The 12,725-nt window shown below is 42.6% G+C and overlaps 1 protein-coding gene across 1 annotated transcript in view; it reads right to left on the bottom strand.

Annotated features, from left to right (window-relative positions):
- Positions 1-12,725, bottom strand: part of LOC121275808 (A disintegrin and metalloproteinase with thrombospondin motifs 12-like) — a 689,364-nt gene that overhangs the window by 165,642 nt on the left and 510,997 nt on the right. Inside the window, exon 17 of the mRNA XM_041183446.1 lies at positions 9,001-9,245. Coding sequence (XP_041039380.1) covers positions 9,001-9,245 — 245 coding nt within the window. The remainder of the gene's footprint in view (positions 1-9,000; positions 9,246-12,725) is intronic.

The raw sequence follows: 12,725 nt of genomic DNA, 5'->3' as shown, positions 1-12,725 counted from the left end.
CCCATTGAGAAAACAGTCTATGCCTGTATTCTTCCCACCAAAGTGCATGACCTCACACATCCCCACATTGTATTCCATCTGCCACTTCTTTGCCCATTCTCCTAACCTGTCCAAATCCTTCTGCAGCCTCCCCACCTCCTCAATACTACCTGTCCCTCCACCGATCTTTGTATCATCTGCAAACTTAGCCAGGATGCCCTCAGTTCCTTTATCTAGATCATTATGTATAAAGTGAAAAGTTGTGGTCCCAACACTGACACCTGTGGAACTCCACTAGTCACCAGCCACCATCCTGAGAAGGACCCCATTATCCCCACTCTCTGCCTCCTGCCAGACAGTCAATCTTCTATCCATGCTAGTAGCTTGCCTCTAACACCATGGGCTCTTATCTTACTGAGCAGCCTCCTGTGCGGCACCTTTCAAAGGCCTTCTGGAAGTCCGAGTAGATTACATCCATGGGCTCTCCTTTGTCTAACCTACTCATTACCTCCTCAAAGAATTCTAACAGATTTGTCAGGCATGACCTCCCCTTGATGAAACCATGCTGACTTTGCTCGATTTTACCATGCACTTCCAAGTATTCTGAAATCTCATCCTTAATAATGGACTCTAAAATCTTACCAATGACCATTAGCGATTTTCCACTCCTCTGGGACCCTCCCTGACTCCAGTGATTCCTGAAAGATCACCACTAACGCCTCCACTATCTCTTCAGCTATCTCCTTCAAAATTGTGGGGTGTAATCCATCTGGTCCAGGTGACTTATCCACCTTCAGACCTTTCAGTTTTCCTAGCACCTTCTCCTTGGTAATGGCCACCATACTCACCTCTGCCCCCCGACTCTCTTGAACTTTAGGGATGTTAGTCGAGCCTTCTTTCTCTCAGAGGTTATGAGACTTTGGAACTCTCGTCCTCAAAAGGTGGTTGAAGCAGAGTCTTTGGATATCTTTAAGGCAGAGGTAGATAGATTCTTGATAAGCAAGGGGGTAAATTGTTATTGGGGCAGGCAGGAATATAAGGTTAAAATCAGATCAGCCGTGATCTTTTTGAATGGCAGAGCAGGTTTGAGGGGCTGAGTGACCTACTCCTGTTCCTAATTCGTATGTTTGTATGTATAAGCATACCAGTCCTGAAGTTGTGCTTTATCACTGAGATTTCCATGACAGGATTTTGACAGTGCTGCTTTGGGCTGCTGTGGAGTGCTTAAGTTGGAGTTTGGTGACTGAGGGAATTTAATGGTTAAATTCTATCTAAAGTCTAGTCTTTCTGTAACTTAGTATTTAACTAAAAGTTGATGTTTGGGTTGAAAGAAGGTGACTTTTAGGCCAGCCTTAAAACAGGGTTTATATAGGCTCTGCTTGCAGCTACAACTAATTAATTAGATAACTAACTTAACCAGGTTTTCAGAGGCGATATTCAGAGAGTATAAAAACAGGCCATCTTACAGTGCTGACTTTGTTTGCACTGGAGTGCTGCTTTGGGCTGCAGTAGAGTGCTTAAATTGAAGTTTAGTGACTGAGGGAGTTCATTGAAGAGGGAATAAGGTGACCATTTGAGTACTGTGAGCACAGTTGGATAAGGACTACTTTTATCGCTTATAGTTTTTAAGGTCTTATTTTGTAGTTCATCATTTGTAAGGGTTATATTCTGTAATAATGAGGAGCAGGGAAGAAGGGCCCTAGAGTAATTGATATTATTTGATATTAAATATCTTCTAAAAGGTTTAATTTAATTTAAAGGGGTAAGTCATGGCAGGAGAGCTCAAAGCCGTGGTGTGCTTCTCCTGCTGAATGTGGGAAGCCGGGAACATTTTCAGTGCCCAGGGCCAGCATGCGTGCAGGAAGTGCATCCAGCTGCAGCTCCTGGAAGCCCAGGTTTCAGAGCTGGAGTGGCGGCTGGGGACACTGTGGAGCATCTGTGAGGTGGAGAGTATCATGGATAGCACATATAGAGAGGTGGTCACACAGCAGGCTAAGCGTCCACAGGCAGGAAGGGAATGGGTGACCACCAGGCAGAACAAGAGGACTAGGCAGGCAGTGCAGGAATCCCTTGTGGCTATTTCCCTGCAAAACAGATATACCGCTTAGGATACTGTTGGGGGGAATGGCCGCTCAGGGAAAAGCAGCAACAGCCAAATTCATTGCACCATGATTGGCTCTGCTGCACAGGGGAGGAGTAAAAAGTGTGGGGATGCAATAGTGATAGGGGATTCAATTGTAAGGGGAATAGATAGGCGTTTCTGTGGCCACAAACGAGATTCCAGGATGGTATGTTGCCTCCCTAGGACACCTCAGAGCGGTTACAGGACATTCTGAAGGGGGAGAGTGAACAGCCAGTGGTTGTGGTACACATTGGTACAAACGACATAGGCTAAAAAAAGGGATGAGGTCCTAAAAGCAGCATATAGGGAGTTAGGAAGTAAGTTGAAAAATAGGACCTCAAAGATAGCGATCTCAGGATTACCAGTGCCACGTGCTAGTCAGAGTAGAAATAACAGGATATATCCAATGAATACATGGCTGAAGAGATGGTGTGAGGGGGAGGGTTTCAGATTCCTGGGACATTGGGACTGGTTCTGGGTGAGGTGGGACCAGTACAAACTGGACCGGTTACACCTGGGCAAGACCGGGACTGATGTCCTAGGCAGAATATTTGCTAGAGTGGTTGGGGAGGGTTTAAACTAAAATGGCAGGGAGATGGGAACCTATGTAAGGAGTCAGAGGAGGAGGAATCAAGAACAAGAACAAAAGACAGAAAGGGGAATAAGAAAAGTGGTAGGCAGAGAAATGAAGGGCAAGAATCAAACAGGGCCTCAGTGAAAAATAATGGGAACAGGACAAGTAATGTTAAAAAGACAAGCCTTAAGACTTTGTGCCTTAACACGAGGAGCATTCGCAATAAAGTGGATGAATTAACCGCACAAATTAATGTAAACAGGTATGACATTGTCGTGATTACGGAGACATGGGTGCAGGGTGACCAGGGATGGGAACTGAACATCCAGGGGTATTCAGTATTTAGGAAGGCCAGACAAAAAGGAAAAGGCATTGGAGTAGCATTGCTGGTTAAAGAGGAAATTAACGCAATAGTGAGGGAAGATATTAACTCCGACAATGTGGAATCTGCATGTGTAGAGCTGAGAAACACTAAGGGCAAAAAACATTAGTGGGGGTTGTATATAGACCCCCAAACTGTAGTGGTAATGTTGGGAATGGCATTAAACAGGAACTTAGAGACACGTGCAGTAAAGGAACATCTGTAATTATGGGTGACTTTAATCTGCATATTGATTGGGCAAATCAAATTAGTAACAATACCGTAGAGGAGGAATTCCTGGAGTGTATAGGGATGGTTTTCTGGATCAATACGTTGAGGAACCAATCTGAGAACAGGCCACCTTAGACTGGGTATTGTGTAATGTGAAAGGAATAATTGGCAATCTAGTTGTGCGAGGCCCCTTGGGGATGAGCAACCATAATATGATAGAATTCTTCATCAAGATGGAGAGCGATGGAGTTGATTCTGAGATTAGGGTCTTGAATCTTAATAAAGGAAACTACGATGGTATGAGGCGCGAGTTGGCTATGATGGATTGGGAAATGTTACTTAAAGGGGTGATGGTGGATAGGCAATGGCAAACATTCAAAGAGCGCAAGGGTGAACTGCAACAATTGTTTATTCCTGTCTGGTGCAAAAGTAAAACAGGAAAGGTGGCCAAACCATGGCTTACAAGGGAAATTAGAGATAGTATTAGATCCAAGGAAGATGCATGTAAATTGGCCAGAAAAAACAACAGACCTGAGGATTGGGAGCAGTTTAGAATTCAGCAAAGGAGAACCAAGGGATTGATTAAGAGGAGGAAAATAGAGAATGAGAGTAAGCTTGCTAGAAAAATAAAAACTGATAGTAAAAGTTTCTGTTGGTATGTGAATAGAAAAAGATTGCTGAAGACAAGTGTAGGTCCCTTACAGTCAGAAACAGAGGAATTTATAATGGGGAACAAAGAAATAGCTGACCAACTGAATACATACTTTGGTTCTGTCTTCACAAAGGAGGACACAAATTACATACCAGAAATGTTGGGGAACACAGGGTTTAGTGAGAGGGAGGAACTGAAAGAAATCAGTATTAGTAGGGAAATGGTGTTGAGGAAATTGATGGGATTGAAGGCCGATAAATCCCCAGGGCCTGATAATCTACATCCCAGAGTACTTAAGGAGGTGGCCCTAGAACTAGTGGATGCATTGGTGGTCATCTTCTGAGATTCTATAGACTCTGGAACAGTTCCTACAGATTGGAGGGTAGTTAATGTAACCCCACTATTTAAAAAGGGAGGTAGAGAGAAAACAGGGAATTATAGACCAGTCAGCCTGACATCGGTAGTGGGGAAAATTCTAGAGTCCATTTTAAAAGATTTAATAGCTGAGCACTTGGAAAACAGTGGCAGAATCGGACAAAGCCAGCATGGATTTATGAAAGGGAAATAATGCTTTCAAATCTACTGGAATTTTTTGAGGATGTAACTAGTAGAGTTAAAGAAGGGGAACCAGTGGATTTGGTTTATTTGGACTTTCAGAATGCTTTTGAGAGTCCCATTAAAGAGATTAGCATGTAAAATTAAAGCACATGGGATTGGGGGTAGTGTATTGAGATGGATAGAAAACTGGTTGGCAGATAGGAATAAAAGGGTCTTTTTTCCGAATGGCAGGCAGTGACTAGTGGGGTACCGCAGGGATCGGTGGTGGGACCTCAGCTATTCACAATATATATTAATGATTTAGATGAGGGAACTAAATGTAATATCTCCAAATTTGCAGATGACACAAAGCTGGGTGGGAGGGTGAGCTGTGAGGAGGATGCAGAGATGCTTCAGTGTGATTTGGATAAGCTGAGTGAGTGGGCAGATGCAGTATAATGTGGATAAATGTGAGGCTATCCATTTTGGTAGCAAAAACAGGAAGGCAGATTATTATCTGAATGGCTATAAGTTGAGAGAGGGGAATGTGCTACGAGACCCGAGTGTCCTTGTACACCAGTCATTGAAGGTAAGCATGCAGGTGCAGCAGGCGGTAAAGAAGGCAAATGGTATGTTGGCCTTCATAGCCAGAGGATTCGAGTACAGGAACAGGGATGTCATGCTGCAATTGTACAGGGCCTTGGTAAGACCACGCCTGGAATATTGTCTGCAGTTTTGGTCTCCTTATCTGAGGAAGGATGTATTTGCTATAGAGAGAGTGCAGCGAAGGTTTGCCCAACTGATTCCTGGGATGGTGGGACTGACATATGAGGAGAGATTGAGTCGATTAGGATTATATTCACTGGAGTTCAGAAGATTGAGGGGGGGATCTCATAGAGACCTATAAAATTCTAACAGGGCTAGACAGGGTAGATGCAGGAAGGATGTTCCCGATGGAGGAGGAGTCCAGAACCAGGAGTCACAGTCTGAGGATATGGGATAGACCATTTAGGACTGAGATGAGGAGAAATTTCTTCACCCAGAGAGTGGTGAGCCTGTGGAATTCGCTACCACAGAAAGTAGTTGAGGCCAAAACATTGTATGTCTTCAAGAATGAGTTAGATATAGCTCTTGGGATGAAAGGGATCAAGGGATATGGGGTGAAAGTGGGAGCAGGCGATTGAGTTGGATGATCAGCCATGATCATAATGAATGGCGGAGCAGGCTCGAAGGGCAAAATGGCCTACTCCTGCTCCTAGTTTCTATGTTTCTATGTTGCTTGGATGCACTATGGACATCCCTAAAGCAGCAATCATCATGTCAGTCAGAATTTCAACTTTCCTGCTCCCATATTATCAGTTGAAATCCCTTTAAAAGTTACACCTTGTTCAATCAGGTGTAACTGGGTTTTTAACAGTGATAATAATAAAATTTTCTGTGCAACAGAGCTTGCCCTGAAAAAATAATTTTATGTTTGTGGAGTCCTGCTCAATGATTAATTAGTATATTTTTAAAAGCTCATTCTCTTACATCATTATTGTGTTTTAAAAAATATTTATTTCAAAATATTTTACCTTCTACATTCTCCCCATCTGTATGTCCCAATCTGTAATTCTTTCTGTGTGTTTTATTTTAATGGGGATTTTATTTCACTGCATTTTGTTTCCTGTTTGGTAATCTGTGAAATCTTTTAACGTGCTTGGACAGCCTCATGACATCACTGCTGCTCTACATTGTGAATGCCCAGTGCAGAAAGCTGCCATCAATTGTGGACCACTGCACACTGACAGAGGTGAGATCCTCACCAGAAAGCTCGCTAAATGCCTCAGCAAGACTTACTTCACAGTCAGCAGTGAGTGCCCTTGTTTCATTGCCAACTCCAAAATCCAGTCCTATCAGAAGCAAGAGAGCAAGTTAACCATTTCCAGTCATGTTAATTTTCAAGAACAAACCTCCAGTGAATGTAGAGAAGATTCAAAATATGTAAAAGAAAAATGCATTTGTTCTGAATCTTTAGGACTAGTTCTAGATTAAAATGTTCCCAGTCATTCTGACATCTTTCCAACACCCTTATCGGTACGTAACAACATTAAAATTCACAAAATACAAGAAGTACACTGGACAAAAATATTTTCTTATTTAAATGTGATGACATTTCCAGAGGCAAATCCACTTTTGCAGGATTCAGCTGAGGGCTTCATAATACATGAGTTACGGTAAATCTTAAAATATAATGGTGAACGTAAATGCATTCTTATTTTTTCAATTATATATATATCACATGAACACAGGAAATTTATTGGGCAGGAAAGGCTGGTCAATATTCGTCCTAGCGTATTTTAATGGGTAGTGGCTTGGAATTTCTGTTTACTGCTATTGGGTGGAATTTTCCAAGATTTGCACTAAGTGCAGTAGCGGGCGTGTAAAAAGATGTTTTACCCGCCACCCATGACAGTGGGTTTTCCGTATCATCCCAAACCTGCCTAATTATTTATGCAGTCCTGGGAAAGAAGCTGTTTCCATGGCGGGTGGGCTCTTATTTGCCCGTTGGCCATCACCCGCTGCCTAATGACGCCAGGTGCCATGTTTAAAGTCCAGCCGCAAGCACTGTGGTCATTTCTTCCAGTCCACCACCATGGAAGCCATGGCCAGCAAAGGAAAAAAGATCGCAGCCCGCAACTTCAGTGACGGGTCCCTTGAGTGACTGCTGGATGCTGTGGAGGCCCACTGGGATGTCCTGTACTCTCGTTCTGGCTGCAGGATGGGCAGTAACATGACCAATCCAGCTTGGGAGGCAGCAGCAGCGGTGGTCAGCACCAACGTTCTTCAGAAGAGGACAACCACCCAGGGCCACAAGAGGATGAATGATCTCCTCCGTTCCGGCAAGGTAAGTCACTCTTGTCATCACTCTCAACTCACACATTCATCAGTCATTACACATCCACAGGGCCCTCACTCGCTGGCATTCACTGTCTCACAGACACTGTCATTGTCCTCATCCTGTCCATGGGACCATTCACCACCTACACAGGCCAGGCATACTTATCATCTGGCCTGGCAGGTGTTTTACTTACTCTTTCTCCATCTCTATCCATGCAGGACAAGCTGGCACAAAATGAGAGAGAGGTCAATGACCAGTGGCAGAATGCCCAAAATCAAGGTCCTCACGGACTTTGAAAACAGCCATCCAGCTGGCCAGCGAGGATCTGGACCATTCCTATGATGACGGTGAGGTCGGCGTGCTCTACCAAGTGAGGATCCAGCAGTGCAACAGCCATCAGGCAACCATGTCATGACTGACGTTTCATAAGCCTCTGCCATGCACTAATTATCTCCCCTTGCTTTCGCAGGCACATCCACCAAACAGCCGACAGAATCCATGACCCAGGGCCTCTAATCAAACGCCAAACAAATCTCTGGAGAGGAATCTGAATGCACCCTCCCTGAAGTCCAGTCACAGCGCTCACCCACACCCTCCACCAGCGCAGAGAAACACAGCTCAGTGGTGCCAAACTTTAGAGCTGCCCTGGGATCACAATCTGGTGAGCACACCGCACTGTCTGATCCACAGCAGATGGCAGATGGATTTGAAAGATACTACATAAACACAACTTTTTTTTCTACATAATTCACTACAAAAATCTTTTGCAGATGTGGATGTGACTTTGAAAGCTATTGTTAGTCCACATTTTGCATCCACAGATGTAGAAACATTGATTGTAGATCATGTGCTTCAATGTACAACTTAAATGGTCCCTTACTGCACTTTCCTTTAAAGGATTAAAACCCATTTGCTAACCATCGTAAAAATATATATTTTGCAGGCTAAATACACAATGAAAAGGAAATAACTAGTTATTGTTGGTCTCCTGTTGATGAGGTACAGTCGGAATAGTGTGGACCAGTGTTCTTCATTGCAAGCCCTCAAGCCAGTGACAGCTCCCAATGACACTAAGTGTGGCTCCCCAACTCCATCCATCCACTTTCAGTGATGCTTTATCCTCAGAGAGTCACGGTGAGTCGGAGCCCAACCCAGCATTATATTCCTATTTATTTTATTTTTACCATTAAAAAATGTGTACCCAGCCTATCAAAAGTCAGCCTTCTTTACAAGTCACATTGACCACATGGTGCAATGTGCACCAATAAGTATGTCTAAGTATGTGCGTTGTACAGTAACAGTTATGTTACCACAGCAACCACCATAAAACTAGCAGAGTATTCAGCTATTGGCAATGTGTATTTTTTTGGTGTGTTTTTACTGGAGTAGTAAGCAATGATAATTTAGCAGTCGATGTGGCTCTCACACTGCAGGTTTTTGCTACAGTGGCTCTTGCTTTAAAAATAGTGAAGACAACTGGTATTGATCAACTCACCATTGTATCTGGTCTACCTGAAATCTAGAGTTTGTCCGTATTTGGATACATTGCATTTCCTTGGATTGTCCTGGGAATCTCGCAAAGACCTTTAAAAGCGCTCATATTCTCCCATCAAAAATAATAACAAAAATTGAACATTTTCTAGGTTTCTGAAGCATGAATTACCTGAATCCAGACAGGTTCTTTTGTAGGTCCTGGAGCTGTCAGGTTTTCCAGGTTTCCATTTCTTTCATACTTAAATGTTGTTCCTGCTGCTTTGTAGTCTCCATTCCACTGGATAATAAACCCTCCATTGAGGAAATATTTCTCTGGGTCTTCACTTCGTAAAGCCAAGAAATTCCCTGCTTCAGCTATTTCTTCCACTCGGATATCTCGTGCTCCTTCAGGAATCAGGCCCACATCTACATAGCCTGTAAACAGAACAGAATACAAGATTATACATATAAATCAATAGTTCCTTAGCATTTTTGTACATTTGTAAACTGAATCCTCCAGTTATTTATTGCAATGATGAGCAGTCCAGACCAATTAATTTCTCAGAACAGTTAGCTCCACTCTCTTGTGCAACTCCTTTGCTTCAACATAGCAGACTTGCCTTCAGCCATTTACACTCCCTCTGAAATACACTCACTAAGTATCTCCACCTCTCTCTCCTCCTTTAACAAGCTCTTTAAAGCTTATCTCTATAGCCCAGCTTTTAATCATCTGTCCTATAAGACTTAAGCTTAAAAATCTAGGCTGACACTCCAGTGTAGTACTGAGGGAGTGCTACTCTGTCAGATGAGGTGTTAAACCTTCTTCTCTCAGAGTTGATGCATTATTTCAAGGAAGGTATTGGTAACCTGGCCAATATTTATCCCTCAAACTGTAGTGGAAGGATCTGGTATCTAAAAGGTTAACATGGGACTGAGTACAGTATCGCCCACATGGTGATGTAAGAAGGATTATGGCCTAGAACTAAGGCAGCCCAGAGATGGTAAGAGGAAGGAACATGTAAGGACCTAATATGGGGTCATCTCCATATCTTTACCCTCTACTGTAAATAATTACATAGTTTAGCACTGTTAACAAAGACTTCTTTATAACTCCAACAAGACTGCTCATGGTGTCCATTCAGTACACATCATGGGTAGCGGCAACCGAACAGATCACAATCAACATCATGAAAACAGATTATCTTGTTAATATCACATTGCTGTTTGAGAGAGTTCACTGTGAATACAGACTGATTTCAGGTTCTCTCATCTACAAACTTCACAATACCACTTTCTCCAACAATTGCCGCTGTTTGTCATCTGTGCATCATACATTTTACCACCATGAAGCTTCACACCCCAAAAAAATCTGCTGTAAATTGATTGTCAGTTTTTTTTTGTTCATTCATGGGATGTGGGCATCGCTGGCTGGGCCAGCATTTATTGCCCATCCCTAATTGCCCTTGAGAAGGTGGTGGTGAACTGCTTTCTTGAACCGCTGCAGTCTATGTGGTGTTATACAATTACTTCACCCCTGTGCAAAGCACCATTAGGACATAGTTGTTCCTAATGAACAATGAATTAGTAGCATTTAATCTGAGCTAATGGTCTTTCAGTATGGGGTTTTCTCCTCAGAGTGAGGATGGGGTGGAATGCGTGTGGGGAGAATCTTGAACTGGGGGCATAGTTTCAGAATAAGGGGTTGCCATTTAAGGCAGAGATGAGAAATAATTTCTTCTCAGAGAGTTGTGAATCTTTAAAATTCTCTGCCCTACAGAGTCTGTGTCTGTGGAAGCCAGGTCACTGAATATATTCAAAGTTGAGATATACAGATCTTTGAACTATAGCGGAGCCAAGGGTTATGGGGAATAGGTAGGAAAGTGGAGTTGAGGCCAGGCTCAAATCAGTCATGATCTGCATGGCAGAGCAGGCTCGAGGGGCTGTAAGGCCCACTCCTTTTCCTACGTCTTATGATCTTATGTTTTATTTGAGTAGGGATCACAGGGTTACAAGAGTATCCTATCCTCTTTCCAAGGAATATTTGAATGGCAATAGCTTTAGTTTAAGTGCTAGGTTGAGCATACCAGAAATCTGCAGCACTAATCTTATAGGTTCCCCATTAAAATATCTGGGCAGGTGGCTGAACAGTAGGGCTGTATCCTTGTAAGTGAGCTGACAAGTGTGCACACTTAAAAAAAACTTTTGAGGGTTCAGGCCACTATTGCTTGTTTTCACTGGGATACTGTTTGAATGGAGAAGGTTCTTTGTTTTTTGTAATATTTTTCCATTTATATACGATTTATGTAATTTTTAAAAACGTTACTTACATTTTACCCTATAGGAAGATGTGCCTTCCCCCCACCCTCTTTGTTTTCTATTAATAGTTTTAGGTTTTTTCTGTTGATAATTGAATGGCTAGGTTTCATTTCCTTTGGTTTTATTATTTTAAATCATTGTTAAAGTGGTGAAGTAACCTGTAGAACGCAAGGACATTACTAAAGTTTCAGAAGTGTAAAGGTGGAAATTTGGTGTAAGGACATTTGGGCTTTTAAAGGCACATGCTTTATGTCCCATTTGTCCACGAGAGGCCAAGAACAGTAGTGAGGTAGGAAGACAAATGGGAGTACACTGAAGGATCAGCAAGAGACCGCAAGTGACAGAGAGGCGAGTAGATTGGTGGCTGTTGAATAGAGAGGAACAGGATCAGTACAGGGCTAAGAGTAACAATTGCAACTGCTTATATTTATATGGTGCATTTAACATAATGAAACATCTCAAGACATTTCACAGGAATATTACAAAACAAAATATGACATTGAGCCAAATGAGGAGATATTAAGTCAGCTGACTAAAAGCTTGGATAAAGGGATAGGTTTTAAGGAGAGCCTGCAAAGAGGAAAGCGAGGTGGGGAGATGGTTAAGTGTAGGGAGGTATTCCGGAACTTGAAGTCTGGGCAACCAAAGGCACAGCCACCAATGGTGGAGCAATTAAAATTTGGGATGCGGAAGAGACCAGAATTAAAGTACAGCAGAGATATCAGATGGTTGTGGGGCTGGAGGAGATTACAGAGATAGGGATAAAGTGAAGGGATTAGTGAGAATCTGTCAAATCTGACAAGTGGTATGCTTCCAGGACACTTGAGAGATTATGAGCCACAAGGCAGAGAAATGGGTAAAAGCAAAATACTGTTGATGCTGAAAACCTGAAATAAAAACAGAAAATGCTGAAAAAACTCAGCAGGCCTGACAGCATTGATGGACAGAGAAAGTTAACATTTCGAGACTGTATGGCTTCTTCAGAGCTGGAGAAGAGTTCTGAAGAAGTCATAAGGACTCAAGACATTAACAAAAACAGAATTACCTGGAAAGACTCAGCAGGTATGGCAGCATCGGCGGAGAAGAAAAGAGTTGACGTTTCGAGTCCTCATGATCCTTTGACAGAGCTGCCAGATCTGCTGAGTTTTTCCAGATAATTCTGTTTTTGTTTTGGATTTCCAGCATCCGCAGTTTTTTTGTTTTTATCTCAAGACATTAACTCTGTTTCCCTCGCCACAGGTGCTGCCGAGCCCCCTGAGCTTTTCCAGTGTTTTCTCTTTTTATTACAGAGGAATGGGTGTTGGAGGCCTCTAGACACAGCAGCAAAATAGTTGTTGAGATCCAAAGTAAGTCAGCACACACTTGTAAATTTAAAAGATATTTCCCTTTCACCAAAGTTAAATCAATAATGGAAAAAGAAAATGGTGGTTTGAGGTGGGCACAAGTGCCACCATTGATCAGAGGAATGAATAACAAGCATTGCAGTTTTACTGATTGAAATAGCAAATCAGAAAAAGTATTCAGAAATTGTGCCAATAGGAAATATGCGTGAAAGAAAAATTCAAGAATGTTAACATATTATGGATTGATAAAAGGCTG

The sequence above is a fragment of the Carcharodon carcharias genome, chromosome 1, assembly GCF_017639515.1.
Source record: "Carcharodon carcharias isolate sCarCar2 chromosome 1, sCarCar2.pri, whole genome shotgun sequence".
NCBI lineage: Eukaryota > Metazoa > Chordata > Chondrichthyes > Lamniformes > Lamnidae > Carcharodon > Carcharodon carcharias.
The sequence above is the reverse complement of the archived record's forward strand: the minus strand, read 5'-3'. Positions and strand labels throughout refer to the sequence as shown.